We start from the raw sequence: 23,978 nt of genomic DNA, 5'->3' as shown, positions 1-23,978 counted from the left end.
CATGAACTAGTAAAGGTTTATGACATGGGGACAGTGGCCATATGAACTTTAAAAAAAAAAAAAAACCTTACCAGCAATATAACGGCAAGCTTTTGCCGTCTCTTGATACAGGATATGAAAATAAACAAAATCCAACTTATTTGATTAACAGGTTTAGAGGAGATTGGCAGTTTAATTGAAAAAGCCCCATTTGTTAATGATCAGTTCCTAGATCACCTTCTCCATTTCTACAGCGGTAACCTTTACAGGCAACAGTGGGACTCCAATTGTGAGATTTACATTGCTAGGTGAACGAAACTCTTACCATATGCATAAAACAATATTACATATTCAGGTTTGCGCCACAATTCGTCATCTAGGTGATCAGGCAAGCCATTGATAAAGTAACACCCCCATAAAAGTCCATGAAAATGAAAAATCACAAAAGGCCAGGATCATCAGAGAGCTGGGCACTCAAATGCTGGGCCAACAACCTGTAGTGCTCATTAAAATACACTACTGAACACAAATATTCAGTTATTTTTAATTGAAAGACTGTCTTTTACTCACTCTTAGCGTATGATGTTCTTGTGCTACGATTGCTGTAATTTCATCTTGCAGGACAATAACTTCAACAAACTGTCCCCAAAGAGCCATTAGCAGAGAACAAAGCTGTGCAAGGTTCATGTTAATCAGCTCTGCCAGTTCATCAGGATTATCTATTTTCTAGTGAAAAAAAATAAATACAAATATTTGTGAAGCTAGAAATAGTTGTCCCCAGTAAATGTTTAGCAGAAAGGTAGTTTATAAGGACAAAACAAACAAATCAAGTAAACCATGCTTTTATATGCACAGTCAAATTTTACAACACTAACTATTCTTAAAAACATTCCCTCCCCCTCCTCCAACCTATGCCGCATACTCTGTGTGTAAAACGGCTTCCCAGCCACTGTGGGTATGCAGAACAGGAAGGAGAAAAGGTACATTTTTAGTAATAGGGATAAGTTAGGCTTTACTTCCACTTTAAGGCTGGGTTCACACAACTGCAAATTCGAGAATCGCAAGAGATCATGACCGGATCTCAATGGAGCCAGTTCACACATCTCTGGAGCGACTCCGATGCAAATTGCACAGGAGTCCTGTGCGTCTTTTGGTCCGGTTCAGATCCAAATTCAGCCAAAACTTCAGGCAGAAAAATCCGCCCTGAACCGATGCATGGAGACGCACCGAACCCCCTGCTGTGAGACGTTCCGTGCTCTAGTGTAAACCCAGCCTGAGCCTAATAAAACATAAATCCCCCAAAAAGATACTCTCTATAAAAGGGAAAACATTTTTTATACATATACCTTAACATCTTCACAGAGTTCTGATAGACGGGCATCAACATCAATTTTTTCTAAGAAAAATAACAAGATTGTTAAAGTCAACATGAATTTGGTCACATAATAGGTATTAAAAAAAATGCTAAAAACTGCTTATAAAATTAAATGACCCTAGAATATAGCAATTTATGTAGCAGTTTATGAACCATATTTTAATAACATGAACCATGTTTTATAATTCCATCAGAAAGCAATTTACAGCATACTGTACAATAAATGTGTTAAACTTTGTTGTGTACCAAAACAAGCAGAAAAACATGGAAGCGGAGAACTGAATGCAACACTATTTTACTACATGTGGTATCAAACTGCTCAACATGTAGATGGTATAAGACACATTTGCAATCAATTATGAACATGCACAGGTACTGGAAGTGCTTCTTACTGTGTGCAGAAAGCAGCACCATCTAGTCCCCCAATCTGGCTAAGGCCTCTTGGATCTGCCCACTCAGCAGGGGATTTCTCTGCTGAGCAGGTGAATGGATGGACAGCCAGCTATCCTCTATGGCTACCGAATGAAAACGACCCGCCTGTACGTTTCCATCCGACTGTCATGCGATTTGATCCACCGGACAGATGAGGAACGGATCCCCAGCCGCCTGTTTTTTAGCGGACAGGTTCGGATTGCATGTTGCCGGGTGTCAACGGACATATGTGTGTTGATATCTGCCAGTCCATAGAGAGCAATAGATGGATCAATCGGGTCTGCCTGTCAGGTGGACCTGATCGCAACCATCACTGTGAAAGGGGTCTAATATTCTTTGTAAAGACTTGCATTTATTATAGCCTCTCACATCCATCAAACCTTCTCAATGAGAGATATAACCAATTATGGGCAACTTTTGGTTGCAAATAACAGATGTAACACCACACTAAGTAGCAAATAAAAAAAAAAAAATGTTGTTATACCTAAATAAAATAAAACGGAAGCTGCGTGGTAAGGGGGCCATACCAGAAATGACAGCCTACCAACTTTCTCAGTACTAGTTTCGTACAGAACTGAGACAAACAGCAAGCAAGGCTAAGTTATTTTTAAAACAGCAAGAAGTAAGTATATATATACGAATGGCAACATAGTGGACTGTGTTGGCGAAAGCATTGGGATAATAGGGAAGTTATAGGATTTTGGCCCTTTTTATGTGGGATCGTGTCAACAGAGAGATAGTTACACATCTGCTATGCACAATTCCTGTGCAGTGGTTTACCAGACTTGCTACTTTTGGGGTACACTAGCAATACATAATCTACACAAGCAACTTGCAATTGTCAAAAAAAGGGTCTTTGCTTTTGAATCCAACTCTTAAAAAAAAGTTTTAATGCAATTGCTTTTTTTTTTTTGCTTTTTTTTCTCTCAGATAAAAAATACAAGACAGTTTGAACTTGCAAAACTTAAGATCGTTTGACTGAACACAAACTGAATTTTGCAGCTGCAATTATTTGTATTAGGCCATATGCAATTTATGCACAATATTCAAGGCTATGAGGAATTAAAGGACATTAATGGAGTTCAGTAATACATATCAAAATAGCTGTTTTATTAATATGATTAAGAAATATGTATACTTCCAAATTAACTGCTTGCCTACAGGGGCCATTTTTACGTTTTTCACAAACATGTTTTAATCAGAATTATTTGCTTCAAAATTTCTTAGCACACCTCAAATATTATAGTTTTTTTGAAAGCAGAGGCCCTTGAAAATAAAATGGTTGCCATTACAATTTTTTATGCTATACAATATTTATGTAGCTGTTTATCAAATGCAGATTTTCCGAAAATTTTTATGAAATTAGTTTTAGTGCACATGAACACAATAAAATATGCAATATTAATAAAATATAAATTACGATGTTGTGATGAATAAACAGACGACAAACATGTTCAGATTTAAAATTGCGCATACCCGTGAAATGGCGACAAACTTCAGTACCAAAGATTTTCCATGTCTTTTACAGGTTACCAGTTTAGGAGGTAAAAGAAAACTCTGGTGCTAGAATTATTGTTTTAATGTTCGCAGCTATACTTCATATGTGGTGCAATCACCATGCCAGACCTACGCATGCGTTTGCATTTCCGTGTGAACACGGAGGGATGCTTTTAAAAAAAGGGATTTTTATTAACAGCTTACCTGTAAAATCCTTTTCTTGTAGTACATCACGGGACACAGAGCAGCATAGCCATTACATATGGGTTATATAGTGTACCTTCAGGTGATGGACACTGGCACTCTCCGACAGGAAGTTCCCTCCCTATATAACCCCCACCCATAGTGGGAGTACCTCAGTTTTGTAGCAAGCAATATGCATCCCAAAATTCCCCATAAGAGGGGTGGGAGCTCTGTGTCCCGTGATGTACTACAAGAAAAGGATTTTACAGGTAAGCTGTTAATAAAAATCCCTTTTTCTTTATCGTACATCACGGGACACAGAGCAGCATAGCCATTACATATGGGATGTCCCCAAGCAATGCTCCATGAGGGGAGGGAGACAACCAGAAAAAAACAAACAAGAGGTGCCACCGGACAAGAGGAGATTAAACTGCGGCCCGCAGTACCGCCTGCCCAAAGGCTGAATCAGCGTTCCTCCTAACGTCCATTTGATAAAATTTTGCAAATGTGTGGACAGATGACCAGGTTGCTGCCCTGCAGACCTGAGCCATAGGGACCTGGTGATACGCTGCCCAAGAGGCACTTATAGCTCTAGTGGAATGAGCCTTAACCGATAAGGGTGGACTCTTCCCCTTCAGGCCATAGGCCTGAATAATCGTCTGCCTAATCCACTTAGCAATAGTGGCCTTAGACGCTGCCTGGCCCTTCTTGGGCCCTTCCGGCAGAATGAATAAGACGTCCGTCTTACGAATCTGGGCTGTAGCTTCCAAGTAAATCTTTACAGCTCTAACTACATCCAAGGAATGTAGTAACCTCTCTTCCTTAGAAGAAGGCTTTGGAAAAAATGATGGAAGAATCACATCTTGATTAAGGTGAAAATTTGATACCACCTTAGGCAGGAAGGACGGAAGCGGCCGCAAAACGACCCTGTCCTTATGCAATAATAAATAAGGTGCCTTACATGACAAGGCTGCCAACTCCGACACCCTTCTGGCGGATGCCATGGCCACCAGAAACACTAGTTTCCTAGTCAAAAGGACCAAAGGGATCGCGGACAAGGGCTCAAAAGGCTGCCTTTGCAAGACCGATAGAACCAAATTTAGATCCCAAGGATACAGGGGAGCTTTAATCGGGGGATTCACCCGAATAACACCTTGTAAAAAGCATTTCATTAAGGAATGGGCAGCCAACGATCTCTGGAAGAAGACCGACAAGGCAGACACCTGCCCCTTGATTGTGCCGACCGCCAAACCTTTTTCCACTCCCAACTGTAAAAACTCCAGGATTCTCCCAATAGTATATTTGCGGGGATCCCATTTCCTGGTTTCACACCAGGTAATATAGGCCTTCCACACCCTATAGTATATTAACCTGGAAACTGGTTTTCTTGCGTTTATAAGGGTAGAAACGACCTGCCCTGAAAGGCCTCTGTTTCTGAGAATCAGGGACTCAGCCGCCAGGCCGTTAAATTTAGGGCCTGTAAGGCAGGGTGGTAGAATGGCCCTTGTGAGAGGAGGTCCGGACGTAGAGGGAGGACCCAAGGCTCCTCTACGGTCATCCTTTTTATCAAGGAGTACCAAGGTCTTCGGGGCCACGCTGGGGCCACTAGAATCGCTGGCTTGCGTTCCCTTTGAATTCTGTGAAGAAGACGGGGTAGCATCCGTATTGGAGGGAAGGCATAGATTAGCGCAAACTGATGCCAAGGACACACCAAGGCATCTGTCCCGCAGGCCAATGGATCCCTCGTTCGAGAGACAAAGTTTGCTACTTTGGCATTGAATCTGGACGCCATAATGTCCACCTCCGGAGTACCCCACTTCCGGCAAATGACCTGGAACACTTCGGGATGGAGGGACCACTCCCCTGGGGACATCTGTTGGCGGCTGAGGAAGTCCGCTTGCCAATTGTCCACCCCGGGGATAAAGATAGCTGAGATGCAGGGGACATGGGCTTCTGCCCATGAAAAGATCCGATCTACCTCCCTTTGGGCTGCCTGACTCCTGGTGCCACCCTGGTGGTTTATATAAGCTACGGCAGTGGCATTGTCGGATTGTACCCTTACTGGGGAGCCCTGCAGAACCTCCGTCCAGCCCAAAAGAGCCAACCGAGCTGCTCGGATCTCTAAGACATTTATGGGTAGGGCTGATTCTGCCCTTGACCATTTCCCCTGTAGGGTTAAATCGTCTAGGACTGCACCCCAACCTGATAGGCTGGCGTCCGTGGTTACTATCCTCCATGAGGGGGGATTGAACGATCTTCCTTTCAGAAGATTTTTTGTGACTAGCCACCAACACAGGCTCTGCCTTACCGCATAGGGAAGGGAAATGGGAAGATCCAAGGCCTGGAGTCTTTTGTCCCAGGCCGCGAGAATTGCTCTCTGTAGCCTCCGAGAATGGATCTGGGCATAGGGCACTGCCTCGAAGGTGGCCACTAGCTTTCCCAACAGGCGCATGCAGAGGCGTATAGATGGCCTTGTGCTGCTTAGGACTATGTGGATTAACTCCCTTATCGAGTCCACTCTGGACTGGGGCAGGAAGATCCGTTGTTGTCTTGTATCTAAAATCAGACCTAGATACTCCAACCTTCTTGTGGGCTGTAAAGCCGATTTGTCCCGGTTTAGAACCCAACCCAGGGACTCTAGGCAGTTTTACTGCTAGCAACACTGCCCGATTTAGACCGGCCGCTGAGTGGTCGACTACCAGAAGATCGTCTAGGTAGGCCATGATCAGAATGCCCTGTTCCCTTAGGATGGCTAATACGGGGGCCAGGATCTTCGTAAAAACCCGAGGGGCCGTGGCTAGTCCGAACGGAAGAGCCACGAACTGATAATGCCGATAGTTTAGGGCAAAACGCAGATACCTGTAATGGCCTGGGAAAATCGGAACGTGCAGGTATGCGTCCTTTATATCGATGGAGGCCAAGAACTCCTTTCCTTGGAGGGCGGCCACCACCGAACGAATGGACTCCATTCGAAAAGACCGGACTCTTAAAAAGCGGTTTAATAACTTTAGGTCCAGAATAGGCCTGACGTCGCCGTTTGGCTTCGGGACAACGAAGAGGTTTGAGTAAAACCCTTGTCCTTGCTCCCCTGCTGGTACTTCCATAATCACTCCTTGAGATAGGAGTCGCTCTAGGGCGGACAGAAGCGATGCCTGTCTCTGAGGGTCGCCTGGAAGTCTTGACATTTGAAAGTGAGGAGGGGGGAACTCCCGAAACTCCAGCTTGTACCCCTGAGTTACTGAGGACAGAACCCATTGGTCGGTAACTTGGGCCCCCCACAACTCCGAGAACAACCGGAGTCTTCCCCCCACTCGAGAGAGTGGGGGCGCCCCTTCACAAGGCTGCCTTAGGGGCAGCCTTAACCGGCTTACGGTTCCACGGTCTCTTGTTCCCTGCAGCTTGCCCCTGGGGCCTGTTTGCAGCTGCGCGTCCAGGAGGCCGTCGATACTGCCTAGAGAATGAGGGCCCTGGAACTGGAGAGGTTGGGCGCTTAAAAGAGGGACCTCGGAACCTTTTCTTAACCGGCAAAAGGGTGCTCTTACCACTAGAGATCTTTTGAATATATTTGTCAAGATCTTCTCCAAACAATCTCTCTCCTTGAAAGGAGAATCCTGTAAGGAGTTTTTTGCAGGGGGTTTCTGCAGACCAGTTCTTTAACCAAAGTAATCTTCTCATGTGGACCAAATACAGGGATAGGCGGGACGCCTGTTGGATTGAATCCTTGATAGCGTCTACCGCGAAACATAAGGCTCTAGGTAGATCGGCTAAGTCCTGAGCCTGTTGAGCCGGGAGGTCCTTTAGGGCCTGCTTGGCCTTGTCTTTTAAAGCCTGGCAGACGCCAATGGCAGCTACAGCTGGCTGGACCACTGCCCCCGCTGTGGAAAAGGATGCCTTTAGTAAGGTCTCAAGCCTTTTATCCACAGGATCTTTGAACATGTGAATATTGTCCACTGGACATGTTAAAGCTTTATTGACACATGATATGGCTGCGTCAACAGTGGGGACAGCCCATTTTTTTTGAAAACTCCTCCTCTAAAGGGTACATAACTGCGAACCTTTTAGGAGGCAAAAAAATCCTGTCTGGCTTAACCCAGTCCTGAAATATCAGGTCCTTTAACAAAGGATGGACCGGGAACACCAGGTTGGCTTGGGGCGCTTTTAGGGAGCCCAATGAGGACACAGCGGAGGCCAGCGGCTGAGGCAAAGGCATTTTAAAAGCTGACCGCACCATATCCGTTAAGGACTGAACCCACAATTTTTCTGCGTGAGAAGCTGAAAAAGGTTCTTCTATAGTAGAATCTTCAGAACCCAAATGGTCCAGATGATCCTCAGCCTGGTCTCCTGTATCTTCCAATTCCTCAGTGGAAAGGACATCTTCCTCAGGAGATTCAAACCTGGGAGACGGGGACCTAGCCCGCTTCTTCCCGGATAAAGAGGCCGTAATAAGAGCGGCCATCCTCTTTTCAAATCCACCCAAGGTGGAGGCTAACATCTCTTCCGTGACATAGGAAGGAGTTGGTTGAATAGGGCCCGCCATAGCACCTAGCAACCCCGATGGCTCACCCAGGGCAGCAACCTCCGGATCCTCCGGGGAGGTAGGGGCAGGTGGATTCTGGGAAATATCCTCCGAGCCCGATGGGGAACCCTTCGGCTTTTTAACACCTTTAGCATTTTTAGCGTTCCCTGCACCCTTAGGAGCCATAATAACAAATCTGAGATACTCCGCTAATATACAACTAACTGTAATAGCTGGAGAAAAACACACATTTAAATAAATGAGGAAAAAAATTTAGGCTAGGGTAATGTTAGACAGAAACTAAACTTCCCAAAACCTAACAAGAGATAGCAATATTGAGCCCCAAGGGCTTAATCATATCCTAATATTGCTACCCTTAATGCTGGGCTAAGAGAGTACCAAATACTAAGTACTCTGACTGCTACTTAGTACACCGGCTTTTCAGAGAAAATATGAGCTTAAACAGCTCTTTAGCAAGGTGTGTACAAAAAAACGGCCACTAGGTGTCACTGTGTCAGCATAACATAGGCAAACCTATCCTGCTCAGCTCAGCATCGCTGCTCCGTGTCCCTTCACAGCCTTCAGCAAACTGACAGGCTAAATAGAGTTTTTCCCTCTGATGTACAGAGGGGAGGGAACTCCCTGGGCGTCCCCCGCCCCTCCACGCAGCGTCGGCGCCTATAACAGTGCGCGCGCACGCGCGCGCGCTCCCGACGCCGCTCTCAGGAAGCAGGAAGCAGAATCCATGTGGGGAGAGGAGCCCGGGAGCTGCTGGAGACACACAGACATCAGGAAGTAAGTAATTTAAACCTGACATGCTCCCTTTTACATTTCAAGGAGCAAAACACCTTGTAGCAGCAGCAGCAGTCTATTAGCCCAGCCAGAGGAACAGTATACCTGGGTGTTTGAGCCATCCAGTCATGCAGACTTTGTGGTTTCTCTTTTAGCCCATGCACAGAGGCATAAAAAAGGCTTTTCCCCAGAGTCCCCTGTGGGGAGCCCACTGACAAACCAAGTTCCGTAGGCCCCCCGCTTACCTTTCCACGCCGCAGGGTATTGCTCATGCAAGAGGCCCAATCTTCCCCCTTCACCGTGGGTATGGTCATAGACCTTCAGGGACCGGGGTCCAAGTCAGGAACACCACACACCTGGACCTATACAGCACTACTGGCAGCAGGAATTCATAGGTTAAAAAACCCAGTCCTGGAACCCAGAGTCCAGCCCTCCAAGGAGAGGCATTATAGGCAAAACCCCATCCACGAATTGGGGCCCGGGTACCGTCCACTTTGGCTATGAAGCACCTTGGACGGATCCGGTCGGCTGGCCCTGGTCCCAAGGACAAACTGCAGGCACAACCTTCAACGTGCACCAACACCTAAGACACTGGCGAAAAAACTGAGGTACTCCCACTATGGGTGGGGGTTATATAGGGAGGGAACTTCCTGTCGGAGAGTGCCAGTGTCCATCACCTGAAGGTACACTATATAACCCATATGTAATGGCTATGCTGCTCTGTGTCCCGTGATGTACGATAAAGAAATTTTTTTTTTTTTTTTTTTACCTATTATTTTGAAAATGTATTGCCATCACAAGGGGGTGAAAACCACCTCTTGTAATAGCTTTGGGTGGTGACAGGCACTCTTTATGAAGAGATCTATTAGACCCATTATTCCTCCTCTGTCCTTTGATTAGATGCTTCCCTGGCTGTACCAGCCAGGGAAACACAGCAACAAAACTTTAAGTGACGAAATACTCTTCGCTTTCGGCTTCATTAGTCATGGAAGAGATCAGGGAATGTCTGTTCCTCCTTCTCTTCTATGGACATCAGATCTGAACCCAACCGTTTACTCCCTCTGGAATGGAAGTGGATATTAATGGTTAAAGGTAGACAACATGAATGTAAAAAAAAAAAGAAATGTAACCATTGTAAAGGTAAAAAGAAGCAAAGTACTTTCCTGTGTTTGGGACAAAAAGTGAAATTAAATCTCAATGAGGGTAAACAGAGCAAAAAAAAATGCCTAACAGAGTTCCAAGCCAACTTACTCGTTCATGAGTTGATGGATTACCACAAATTAAGGTTCCAGCCTAGCACTAGCTATGCTTAAAAATGTCCCCTGTCCCCTCCTGGTACCTATCCTGCCTAGCCTATAAATTTTTTTTTATCTGTAAACCTACCTATTTCAGTGTGCGGCGGCTGAGATATAGGAGCCCATGAGTGATGTCACGGCTCTCAGAATCCCCAGCTGTTGTTGTATGTCCCCTTTTCTCCCCTGCAGCCCCTACTCTTTGGCAGGGGATTGTGTGACCAGGCAGAACTAAAAAATAGGCAAGTATACACATCTTTTTAACACAGGTTAGGCAGGGTAGCAGGCGGGGGAAGGGGACTTTTTAAGCATAGTTAAATTTAGGCTAGAATTCCACTCAATGCATTTAAAAATACCTTTCATTTAGTAATGTATTTTTATGCATTTTTAAAAACTACTAGCATCATTTACTGATATCTGTTTAAATGCCTATATTGTTTTATACACCAAAATAGGCTGAGGAATAAAATGCCTTTATGGTAGTCGCCTAGAACTGTAGTTTGTGTAAAGCCAGCCATACATATATCAAAATTCAACCATTTCAGCAGGAACCAGACAAATGTTGATCCATGTATGAGCATCCTTGGTTGTACACAAAATCGATCGCTTGACTTGTGTACAGGCTTTGTTTTTTTTTCCAAACGAGTAGTGTCGTGATCAACACAGATCACTGTGCCGGCAGAAAACAATAGCACTGAAGGAGGGATTCCCCCATCAAAGCCAACTGTGTTAATAGGGTAATCGAGCAATTTTTTCCTTCTATACAAATTGCATAATCTTTGGCCTGCCTAACTGTTAACCACTGCAAAGAGACATTTCAGATAAGACTCTACTGCATTCTTCAGAGCAGCCATTTGTACATAGGTGTTTATGCAGCTTACGGGAAAGGAGAGCACAATGTAGACCGAAACCTGGGTGGCAATGCTCATTCGTAGGCCAGTGGAGCAGTAAGACTCACAATTTTATAGCTGCAATCTACATAATGCATAACAAATAGAGTTTGATGGAGAGTAAAAGATCTCTCCATTATAGATTTACTAGATGGATAGGGTCGCAAATCAGTTGCAGAAATTGTGCCAATTGAGTCTTTAGAACAATCCATTTGCGGATTCAGATTGGCAACATCCACCTAAAAGCTCATGATCTCTGCAAACTTTAAGGTAGAGGTCCAACAAACTAGTAAAAAATATTTTGAATATTCAAAATAGGATTTTTGTACTTCTAAATGTTTTGGTGTTCATTATCAAACACAAAAAGTTTTAAATCACTGTGTTTATACAGTTACCTACAGGGGGGGATTGGACACTGGCAAACAAAGAACTGAATTCCAAGTCCAAAATAACCTCTCCCATTACCAGCATGCCTTTGTTTTGTGGCAAATCAGTACCAAGAGCATCATCGTAAACACAGAGGGCATACAGATTAGCATTTGCGGTGTTCCCCACCCCTCATTTAGATGGCTTTCGGACATCCCTAACAGGCCCAAGAAAACAAAACAGAATTGGGAACTGCAGCAAATAAGTTGCATTTATTTCATGAAGTTAGTGATCACCTTGAAAAAAGAAAAGTATCGGGGGGGCAAACTTGGGAAACAGTAGTTTTATACTAAAATGCCAAAGACCCACTCACAGTGGACAGCTCTCTGAGACAATAAGCTTGGATGATGGTCCATCTGAGGTCAATACAGGATTACAAAAAACAAATCAGTCTTCCTTAAAAAAAAACTACAGGACAAAATCTGTTTTTAAAATGTATATTTTGAACAGCTTGGTTACCTGTCACTTTAGTAGTCTGTGACTTCTACAGTACTTTCCTGTTCTGGTGGGTGCCAGAGCAACTTTCCCTCTGGTAAACTATACACAGGGGCCCGGATTCACGTAGAATGCCGTATCTTTGTGCGGGCGTAACGTATTCTATTTACGTTATGCCTCTGCAACTTTGACAGGCAAGTGCCATATTCTCAAACCAAAGTTGCGGCGGCGTAGCGTAAATAGGCCGGCGTAAGCCCGCCTAATTCAAATGTGGTAGATGTGGGCGTGTGTTATGTAAATTTACTGTGACCCCACGTAAATGACGTTTTTTACGAACGGCGCATGCGCCGTCCGTGAAAGTATCCCAGTGCGCATGCTCCAAATTAACCCGCAAGAAGCCAATGCTTTCGACGTGAACGTAAATAACGCCCAACCCTAAATCAGCGTACAGGCCCCTAGCGGCCAGCGTAAATATGCAGTTAAGATCCGACGGCGTAAGAGACTTACGCCGGTCGGATCTAATACAAATCTATGCGTAACTGATTCTAAGAATCAGGCGCATAGATACGATGGCTCAGACTCAGAGATACGACGATGTATCTGGAGATACGCCGTCGTATCTCCTTTGAGAATCTGGGCCAGAGAGTCACCTCGTCTGGTACCTCCAACATTCAGAAAATGTGTCAAATTCTTTTCAGTGCATAAAAGGCATTCTCTGAATAGAGAAAAGGTAGATCATTCCTTTATCAGCTTTTCTGCACCTCATTCAATCAAAGAACACCTTGGGCCGGATTCACAGTCAGCTTACAGCGACGTATCTATTGATACGCCTCGTAAGTTCTATGATGCGCCGTCGTATCTATGCGCCGTATTCAGGAAACAAGATACGCCTGAATTTTGGCTTAATACGACCAACGTAAGTCTCCTACGCCGTCGTATCTTGGGTGCATATTTACGCTGGGCGCTAGGGGCGCTTCTGTTGATTTACGCGTCGAATATGTAAATTACCTAGATACGCCGATTCACGAAAGTACTTGCGCCCGTCGCAGTAAGCTACGCCGTTTACGTAAGGCAGACGTCCGGCGTATAGTTATCCCTCATAAAGCAGGGGTAAGTCATGTTAAGGTATGGGCGCGGGAACAGCGTCGTATTTTACGTCGTTTACGTAAGTCGTACGTGAATGGGGCTGGGCGTAAGTTACGTTCACTGTATAGGCATTGAGCCGTCGTTTCTTAGGGAGTATGTGCGACGTGATTCTGAGCATGCGCCGTTCGTTCGGGCATTCATTTACATGGGGTCACGGTTAATTATAATTAGGGTTGTCCCGATACCACTTTTTTAGGACCGAGTACAAGTACCGATACTTTTTTTCATGTAGTCGCCGATACCGAATACCGATACTTTTTTTAAATGTCATGTGACAGTTTTCAAACCACAATACAGACTAAGGATATTTTCTTTAGAATTATGAAGAACTCTAACTCAAGACATTATAAAAGAATAAAAATGAGTAAAAATGAATAAAAATGTTTTATTTGCTTGTCACGCAGTAGTAAAAAACTCAAAGAATTTTCATAGAACATGTTGATAAATACAAAAAAAGTATTCTATTTAGGTATCGGGAGCATTTGCGCGAGTACGAGTACTCCCGCAAATACTCGGTATCGGTCCCGATACCGATACTAGTATCGGTATCTGGACAACCCTAATTATAATACAACACGCCCACTACCTTCCAAATTTGAATTAGGCGGGCTTACGCCGGCCCATTTAGGCTACGCCGCCGTAACTTAGGGAGCAAGTGCTTTGTGAATATTGCTCTTGCCTCTCTATGTTACGTCGGCGTAGCGCATATGAGATGCGCTACGCCCGCTCAAACATACGCCGCTGAATGTGAATTTGGCCCCTTGTATTTATTAATAAGAACACAGCACATTTTTGGGATGGCGGAGTTGCCTAGAGAGCAACTCGGTCTTCGTACTAGACAGAAAAACGCTCCAGCACTGTGGAACATGAAAGTGCTTCCTGTATATGGCACAGACTACTATGGTAGTTTTGAAGCTATTCTGCAGCCCCCCTGGATAACCAAGCTGGCCCAATTTAGATGTTAAAATGTGATTATTCCTAGAGTTCACTTTCAAGTAAGCCATGGCTGAGAGATAGATTCACACAACCTGAACCACATCCAGACAATGTAGAGAAATGTATGTTTGTTGAACTGGAAGAAGCAGTAAAAAATGATGTCCTAGTTGAGGTAAAAGGCAGAAAGTACTCAGAAATCAAAAAAGGATTCTTTGCAGGATAAATCTACCAGACCAGTACAGACACTTCCTGAAAAAATAGGCCAGCAAGCCTCTAGCAGACCACCACTGAACTGAAATTTAAAGCTATAGCCATTTGCTCCACACATTCTATAATCAAGGAGCCGACTAGAACAGTGGTGAGATACCCATTAAGGAATTTTGACCAGGTAACCATGGTTTGGCAAGGTAAAGTCACAGCCAAGATAAGGTACAAGGAACAGGGTTTTAGAGAGGACTCCCAACCGCTCATCTGTTGGGCCCTTGAAGATGGGTGCATCTTCTACCTGTATGGTAGTCACCTTGATGGTAACTGTAATAGCTTCACTGGAAGAGACAAGCTACAAGAAATGAACAAAAGAACAAAGAGCTGAAGAAAGATGTCCAGCCTTGTAGGACACCAGCAAAAAAAAACAGACATGCTGGTAGTGTGGGTTGGTTGGTCGATCCTGAGCTCACTTACAGTGTTTTTTTTTTTTCCAATGTCCAATTCTCCTGTAGGTGGCAGTATAAACCAAAAGTTTAAAACATTTCTGTGTCACTCAATGGCGGAGAAGAGGAAACTGCATTATACTAGTATAAAATAACAGGTTTCCATTTGTCAATTCTATATTGATGGCTAGACATAAAGAGAATGTTATTTCATATAGAAATAACAAATATATGAATGCTAACATAAAAACCTTAAACACGATACTATTGTTCAACCCCAGCTTGTGAATATTAGTCTAAAGAGCATCAGTTTTTTTTTTTTTTTTTTAAGATGCGCATTTTTAAACTCTTTTCTTAAATCAGTTTTTACCATCTAGAAACAAATGTTTGTTCTATTGTTTATGTAGTGAACCCAGAGCTTTGAGAACCCCTTGTCACGTATTTGTTTATCTGTAAAACAGATTCCTTTGTAGCTCCATTTGACAAACAAACTCCTATTTTCACAGTTCTTGTCAAGTTTAAGCTTCTAACCTCAATTCACTTTACTGCTTTGGTTGATTTTGCTGGATTGCTGCTTTGCTAGAGACTGCTCCCTTCTTAACAATCTGCCCCAATATGCTGCTGCATCACTTTTGCAATACCTTGGATCCCTCAGTCATGCTGGCAAGGTAAATCACACTGAAACTTCTGCACTTAAAACATAACTATTTAATTGTTTGAGTATTATGACTTTACAACCAATGTGCTACAAGTATCGTGTCTCAGGACGCCATTTCTACCCTTCAAGTACCTGCGCAGACTCTGTCAACTTCTGTTGAGCGGTAACGGCCATAGATGGATCAAAATTTGGCTTGTCCCTACTGAACCCAGCCGAATTTCAATTCATCTATGGGCAGCATAACTCTCTTGCCATGAAACCACATTTGGAGTTTCAGAAATGGTTCAAATCATATCTTACTGATTACTATAACTTTGTCTCTCTTGCTGGATTTCAGTCTGAAATGTTTCAGTTTAGTCTGGTGTCCCTCGAGGCTCTATCTGGAGTTCCATACTTTTTAGCATTTATAGGTTTGTCAGCTGCTAAGGTCGCACGGCCTCAGTTATAACTTCTGTGCTAAAGACACCCTATCCAACTATATCCTTAACATAAAAACATAACCCAAAATGTTAAACTCAAATCAAACATCCTTTGTCTACGTCCTATGCTATCTTACAATGTGACTGAAAAGCTGATCAATACATTTGTATTATTCTGACTTGACTTCTGTAATGTTCTACTTGCTGGAGTACCTAGTTCCACACTAAACAGACTACAGTATGCCCAAAATGTGGCTGCCAAAATAGATTTCAAAATCCTCCATCTCTTAAAATCATGCTTATCTATAAAAGGCTCTGCTCGTTTTGGTCTGTATATACCCTTTTTGCTCTGAATCATGTATGTGTGTTTACTTTTTGTGCTCAATTAACACGTTTTGTTTGATTAAAAAAAAAAAAAAAAAAAAAAAAAAGGCTCTGCTCGACTTGGAACACTATTGTCTCAACGTTTATCACCCTACTCCTCTAATTCTCATCTTCTTTGTGTCTCTCAAACATCATCTACACTGAATGGTGGACAGGGGCTTCTGGTATGCTCTGAAACCCTAGAATTGGCGTTCCTAGAACATCGAATTCACCTTCTTTAAAGGGCAACTCCACTTTGGTGGGAAAAAAAAAATAGCAAACAAAACAAATGATAAAGATTAAGACACAAGTAACTGAATGTTAAAAGTGTAGTAAACTCTGTACTACCACTTGTACCTACAGGTAAGCCTATAATAAGGCTTACCTATAAGTACTGTGAATAGTTCCTAAACTTGCAGTTTAGGCGATATTCAGAGTGCATGCAGTCCATAACATTATCAGCGGATGCGCTCTAAAAAGGTCCAGCTTACAGTGCTGGTCCTTAAGAGCCAATGCCGGAAAGGTGGCTCCCAGGAAAATGCTCGGGAGTAACGTCATTGCGCCACTTGCCACTCATGTAGGTGGAGGCCAAAAACTCAGAATCAAGACTGGGGGAATAGGTCAGTCGTCTCAGCGGTGACATCGCGGCACAAGAGAGCTTTGTTCTATGGTAAGTTTCTCACAATGTTCTAGTATGCAATGAATACATTGCCTTGCAGGATTTTTTTTATTTATTTTTTAACCACCAGCGGTTTACTACTCCTTTGATTAAAATTGCCTTTCCTTTTCAATCTGCGGCACTGTAATTTTCTGTAAGATGGAATGCAATATGGCAACCTAGAGGCGTTCCATAAACAGTTGGTGTACAGAACACCTCCCGAAATATAATTTCCTGCTTGTGTGATTGGCGTACTGATTTTCCCAGAAGTCTACACTAAGATACAAGTCATATTTTGGGCAAATTAAAGTAGGAATCTGCAACAAAGTTACAAAGTTTGATACAAAAAAATATCCCTACCTGTGTGATCAATTTACATTGCAGGGATATTTTTTCTCAACAAAAAGTGGAGTTTGCTCTTTAAACGCTTGCCAACCAGCCATCCATCGTTGTATGTCTCCTGCACAAATCGATGTAGCTGTGGGAGCGTGCACGCGGGTCGGGCGGACGTGATGTCCCCTGGTGGCCCACAATCGCCTATTACAGAAGCAGAACGGGGAACTGCCTTTGTAAACAAGGCGATTCTCCGTTCTGACAGGAGACATGACAGGGATCTACTGTTCCCAGTGATCTCTGTCATGTTCCAGTAAGCCCATCCCCCCTACAGTTAGACCATACCTAGGGAACAGAGTTAACCCCTTGATCACCCCCTAGTTTTAACCCCTTCCCTGCCAGTGACATTTACACAGTAATCAGTGGCTGTATAAATGTCAATGGTCCCAAAAAAAGTGTCTGCCCACTAAAAATCGCAGATTGCCACCATTACTAGTAAAAAAAAAAAAATCCATAAATCTATCCCCTATTTTGTAGGCACTATAACTTTTGCGCAATCCAATCAATATAGGCCTAAAAAATATGTAGAATAAATATCGGCCTAAACTGATGAATACATTTTTTTTTGTATATATATATATATATATATATATATATATATATATATATATATATATATATATATATTACATATATATAATATACACATACATATACACACATTTTTTTTTTTATTAAATTGTTTCTCCGTTTAACCCCTTATTAACCTTCTCGATTTATTATTCTCCTGATGATTTTATTTATTTATTTACTTCTATTTTATAAACCATTATTAAATTATGATTTTTTTTTGTTTGCTTTGTTTCAATAATATTTTTACACCTTACATTTACATGTTTTACATTGAAAAAGTGTAAACAAAAAAGTTGCAGTAGGTATATAACATAAAGGCATCTTTTTTTATTTCTTTACACATTACATTATTTTTTATTACATTTCTTTAAATTTGATTGAAGCAAAAAATATTACGTCATATTTTATTGCCATCTTGTTTGAAAACATAATGTTTAGGGGATGTAAATCTTTAACATTAAGAATTGTAATATTTATTCTAAGGAAGGAAGGAAAAAAAAAAGAAAAAAAAAAAATAGGATTTTTTGTACTCACCGTAAAATCCTTTTCTCTGAAGTCCATGGACGGACACAGCTCCTTAAATCTTGACAAGTGGGTTATGTTCCCTGTTTACAGGAGAGGACTAGGCAGAAACATGTTAAATAGTTAAATACATGTTACATTAACAGAGTTGAACAGCCCCGCCCAGGGGGCGGTCCCTCCAGACATAACCCTCCTCACTGCAGCTTGCAGCCTCAGTTCGTAACAAGCAGTACAAACCTAAAAAGGAGGGGTGGGAGCTGTGTCCGTCCATGGACTTCAGAGAAAAGGATTTTACGGTGAGTACAAAAAATCCTATTTTCTCTTATCGTCCATGGACGGACACAGCTCCTTAAATCTTGACAAGTGGGACGTCCCCAAGCAGTGTCAAAAAACGAGGGGTGGGAAATATATCAGTAAAAACAATTTTAACTTCACCCCAAAACAAGCAGAGCTCCTCAACGGAGGAGGTGCAACTTTAAACAGCCGCCGGCAAAAACTAGCGGCTGAAAAAAACATCATAAGATGCACTCACAGCAACCATGTCAATTCTGGAAAAAGCGTGAACGGACGAGCAAATCGCCGCCTCGCACACCTGTGAGACCGACGCATGATGTCGGGAAAAAAAAAAAAAAAAAAAAAAAAAAAAACCCAGGAAGCACCAATTGCCCTGGTCGAAAGTGCCGTGACCGGAAAGGGGGGCCCGCCCTTAGGAGCATAGGCCTGTATGACGGCCTGCCCGATCCACCGAGAAATGGTGGTCGACGAGACCGCCAGGCCCTTTTGTGGACCAGACACCGACACAAAAGAGAGTCAGAAGCTCCGAAATGGAGCCGTAGTAGGCTGGTATACCCGCAAAGCGCGTACCACGCCTAAAGTATGAAAGGCCGAAACCTCCTTCGGAAGAAGGGAAGGTCGCGGGCGCACCATCACCTAATCCTTATGGGGGATCAAGCATGGCGGCTTGCAAGACAAGACCGCCAACTCAGAAACCCCTCTAACAGAGGTAAAGGCCACTAAAGGGGCCACCTTCTGAGATAGTGTCAAGAGAAAATCTCTCTGATGTTTCCAAAAGGAAGGTTCCTGAAGAACCGAGAGCACCAGAGTCAAAACTCATGGGGGAAGAGATGGGCCAAGAGGGGAAAGTATATGACAAACCCCTTGCACACAAAAAAAGGGGACCCACCAGGGAACGGGCCGCAAAAAGGCCACTAAAAGAACACAGCCAAGGCTGAAATCTGCCCCCAAACGGTGCTTTAAGCAATTTTTAGATCCAATCCAAGCTTTAAAAACAGCAGGACCCTGGACATTGAAAGTACGCCCGTGGACGTCACTCCATCCCTTCGCACCAAGAGAGGTGCGACGGTAGATCCTCCGGAAGAAGACTACGGTGCCCTGTTGAGATGACCGAGTCAGACAGACCCTGGTCACCTAAAGTCTGGCTTCCAATAACCATGTTAAGCAAGTCAGTGACTGTACAACAGGAGGAAGTATGGGACCTTGAGACAGGAACCTCCTGCCCTGGCAATCGCCAGGGTGCCTCCGCTACCAGGCGCCCGATATCAGCGTACCAAGGACGCCGAGATTAATCTGGAACGATTAGAATCATCGGGATCTCCTCAGCATCCACTCTGTGGAGCGGCCGAGGAAGCAACTACCATGGAGGAATGGCAAAAAATCACCGATACAGACAACACAGGGCCACCAGCGCGACTGACGCGTCTGTACAAGATCACTAGACCTGGCCACTAACTGACACCCTTGCGGCGGAGACAAGCTGCCAGGAGATCCATGCCATGTGAGGCTCACCTCCTGCAAGGGAGCCGAAACACCCCAAGCACAAAGACCAGTCGCCCTGGTCCAGCATCTGGCGACTCCAGTAGTCTGCCTGCCGGCATACCTGATGGTAGACTGAAGCCACGGCCGTGGCGTTGTCCAGCTGAAACCAGATTGGTCGACCACAAGGAGAAGCATAGCCTGATCGCCTAAAATAGTAGGACAATGAACAGTAGACAGCACCTGGTATTCCCAGGCGGTCTTCCACCAGGCACTAGCCAGGCCCGACCCTGGGTAGCTACCGAGACCAGACACATTCAAGGAGGTGTGGTCATAGGTCCACGCAAGTCCAGCGACTCAGGGCCGACTGGACCCCCCAGTTTTGTGAACCTCCAGGTTCACAACCCGTGAGCTGGCATTCGTCGTAAACACCGACCACTGGAAGGAAGGAACAACTTCCCGGACCGAAGAGTCGGGAATCTCTGTCACCAACTCAGAGAGACTCTGACTAGGTGGCGCACAGGAATCTAATGATTTCAGAGACAAGAGATTTTTACCACCTGGACAGTAGTTCCACTGGAAAACCAGGGTGTGGAACTGGGCATACAGTACCACCTTGAAGGAGGCTACCCACAGACCCTGAACCAGCAGGCGCCCGGAGAGAAGACCGATTGCGTGATGCCAATACCTTCTCCGCAGACTGAAGAGTCTGCAATTTCTCCAGGGGAAGAAGGACCTTGCCACTGAGGAGTCTGGATCAACACTAGATACTCCAACGCTGAGTCGGAACCTAGCATGCCCATAATTTGAACCCTGGGTCGCACACATGTAGGGCAGGCTTGCTGCCACTGAGCTACACTTTCTGGCCTAAACGTTTAACATCCACCCGAATCTTCGGAGGGTCTGAATGGGAATAACCCATCCACTAGGTCGGAGACAGAAGCTGCTCTCAGAAGAAAGTCGTCAAAGTAGCCAATGAGGCAAAGCCTCGCTGTCCCAACAAAATTCAAATAAGTGCGAGCTCCTAGCTGAAAACCCATGGTGCTGACGCCAGATCAAAAGGGAGGGCCACAGGCTGACAGAGACCCTTCTCTCATCACGAAGCACAGAAAAAAACACTGTGACATGTGCAAAACGGGACATGCATGTATGCGTCCCTGATGTCCGAGGACGTCAGGACATCCCCCGGATGAAGCGCAGCTACCACCGAACAAATGGATTCCATGCGGAACTACCCGACGTTCACAAAGGTATTTAGGGCCTGAGGCCCATAGAAAACCCCAAAACTCTCGTCCTGCAGGAAAGGTAAAATTACCTTGCAGCTTAGCAAATCCCACACTGCCCAAGGCAGACCGACGTGCCGGGAGGGGAAGACACAAGGACAGAACTTTGTTCTGTGGATAGGAGGAAACCCTATCTAGTACTCCGAAGAGACCACCTCGCAGACCCACTAGTCGGAGAGCAGGGAGGTTTCACTGAATTGTGAACCTGCAAGCCGCCCCTCCCACCTAGAGACAGGGAGGGAAGGCTATATACATTGGCAGGATTTGGGTGCCGGCGTGATCGGCTTATGCACCCAGGGACAGATTAGTCCCCCAGCTGGGCCTTTGACGGCCTGGGAGGGTTGCCCCTAAATAATACACACACATAGTGTGTATGTATATTATGTAGGTGTATGCACACATGTCTTTGGAGGAAACCGGAGTACCCGGAGGAAACCCACACAGACACAGGGAGCGACAATGCAAGCTCCAGGCAGATTGGCGTCAGTGTGCAGATTGGCGTCAGTGTGCAGATTCGAACCAATGACTCTTTTGCTGCCAAGTAATGGAGTTAAGCACTACACCACCGTGTGCATAAAACCATTCTGAAACAGACGCCCTGGATAACAAGGGCGCAGCATTCAATGAAGCATCACAGACCTATATGAGGCCCTGGACCAGCTGGTCCGCTAGGCTAATAACCTCAGGAGAGAGTCGGTGCTCCTCCACTGTCTGGTGCAAAATGCTCACTCTGTGAGTTGTATACAGCACTAGGGGTCAGGACTACTCCAAGATGGCCGCCGAGCGTTCAGAACGCGGCCACAGGAAAAAGGCCAGCACAATGTAAGCTGCGCCATAGCGTGGCTACGACAAAATGGGCGCCAATGGGAGTTTTCAATGTAATTGAAAAATCTCCCAAAAAATAGCGCCAGCGACCACTGAGACCCCAGTGTAGTGGCCACAATAGGCCGCAAGCCAGACCCCAGCATGGTAAACATGGAACGGGTCAGTACTTCGGATCTTCTATCAGTCAGATCCATACAAGCGGGGGTTCCCGCCAGGCGGTGAGGGACTACAAAAGCCCTCAGTGGCTTTTCTCATTCCGCATCTCAGAAATTATCAAAGAAGGGCACAGAAGGAAAAAACCTACACAGCGGTCTGATTTGTGTGATCCAAAAAAGACCGAGCCCTCAGCGGAAACCCAGCTGCACTATGCAGCTTAGGAGAGTCCCTTGCAGCAGTAAAAAGCGCACCCATAAATGCCTTATTCTGCCTTTTTTTTTTTTTTTTTTAACTAGGTACCTAGTCCATGGCTCCATAACAGAGCATTCCCCAGGGGATAACGGGGGAAGGGGGCACTCTTTTACCGCCCGCCCGCAGTCCACCCCCACCCTGGCACAAACTGTGTCCAGGACTAACAATAAAAACTCTGTGGGAATCCCAGGTGCTAACACCTGCTGCCACCACCAGCATGTGGGGAAGGACCCAGATACTGACTCCAATATTTACATATAGTGTGTATTATAATATGCACACCTGTCCATACAAATAGACAAAAGCTCCTAGAGCCCTATTCAGGGCCTCTCACCCACTTGCTGCGCTGACCAGGGGTAACCAGGGGACTCCCTCAGGAGGAGACTGCCCAGTGCTGTCTGTGAGAGGAAAAGAACCGTGAGGTAACTTTTGCAGGGACCTGTGTTTAAACAGGAAAAGCCTCATAGGGCTGTTTTATTTAAGGATAAGACACAGATACAGCATAAAAAGCAAAACCGTTACAGGTGTCACCAATCAGTCAGCGTCTGCTGAAGTATAATCATAAACATCTGTGCTCATCACAGGGCTTTTTACCTCACAGGAAAGCCCAATACAAAAAAGAAAAAACACAGGCCAGATAACGCAGTCCCCTCAGGAAGGCCCCCTCCCCCCTGACAGCGGCAATGTTAGCAATGCAGCAAGGGAAAGGAGCAGGGAAGTAAGGGGAAGGGACCCCCGAACCCCAGGAATGCCCAGCTGTACCAACCCACCGAAGCAGGAGGGACTGTACTTACCCGTCCAAGCGAGGACTCGCTGACGCATTCCTGACAGAACTACAACCGAAATGGAGGTAGCTGTCGGCCCGGTCCACTGTGAGTGAGACAACACCACAGCCCAGTCATATGTGGACCTCGGAGCAAAGCTCACCGGCCACCCCAGGAGTCATGGGGTATGGCGTGGCAGACCAAGCCTCTTTGCAAAGGTGTGCCCACGCTTGCTGGTCGGACTGAGTAGACTACAAGGATCTATAATATCCAGCCTGTCTCTCAGCCAACAGTTGAAAGAAGATTCTTCAAGAAAAAGTAAAGTAAAATAAAATAAAACTTCTCCTCAGGGCGCTGGGCCCAAAGGGAGCCATACGTCCTTCTCCTTTGCTAGGCAGAACGAAACTGAGGCTGCAAGCTGCAGTGAGGAGGGTTATGTCTGGAGGGACCGCCCCCTGGGCGGGGCTGTTCAACTCTGTTAATGTAACATGTATTTAACTATTTAACATGTTTCTGCCTAGTCCTCTCCTGTAAACAGGGAACATAACCCACTTGTCAAGATTTAAGGAGCTGTGTCCGTCCATGGACGATAAGAGAAAATCGGGATTCTCATTTCATCTATAATTGTGCAGCTGTAATAAATATCTTTTGTCAAGTTTCCTATGGCTTTTCTGAAGCATAAAGCACCCTTTAACTCCATGTTGGGAGTGGATAATCCTTTTCCAAGTACATTATGGGGGCTGCCATTGTTGACTTTACTCTGTTTGCCCAGATCAGCTTGCTTGCGGCA

General features: G+C 44.9%; 1 protein-coding gene across 3 annotated transcripts in view; it reads right to left on the bottom strand.

Moving 5' to 3' along the window:
- The window catches only part of FAM135A (family with sequence similarity 135 member A), a 149,604-nt gene that overhangs the window by 27,749 nt on the left and 97,877 nt on the right, over nucleotides 1-23,978 (bottom strand). For all 3 annotated transcript variants that reach the window (XM_040349914.1, XM_040349916.1, XM_040349915.1), the window contains 2 exons: nucleotides 1,326-1,375; nucleotides 550-705 (listed from right to left, as the gene is read on the bottom strand). In XM_040349914.1, the coding sequence (XP_040205848.1) occupies nucleotides 550-705; nucleotides 1,326-1,375 (206 nt within the window). The remainder of the gene's footprint in view (nucleotides 1-549; nucleotides 706-1,325; nucleotides 1,376-23,978) is intronic.

The sequence above is a fragment of the Rana temporaria genome, chromosome 4, assembly GCF_905171775.1.
Source record: "Rana temporaria chromosome 4, aRanTem1.1, whole genome shotgun sequence".
Lineage (NCBI taxonomy): Eukaryota > Metazoa > Chordata > Amphibia > Anura > Ranidae > Rana > Rana temporaria.
This window is presented reverse-complemented; position numbering and strand designations above follow the sequence as displayed.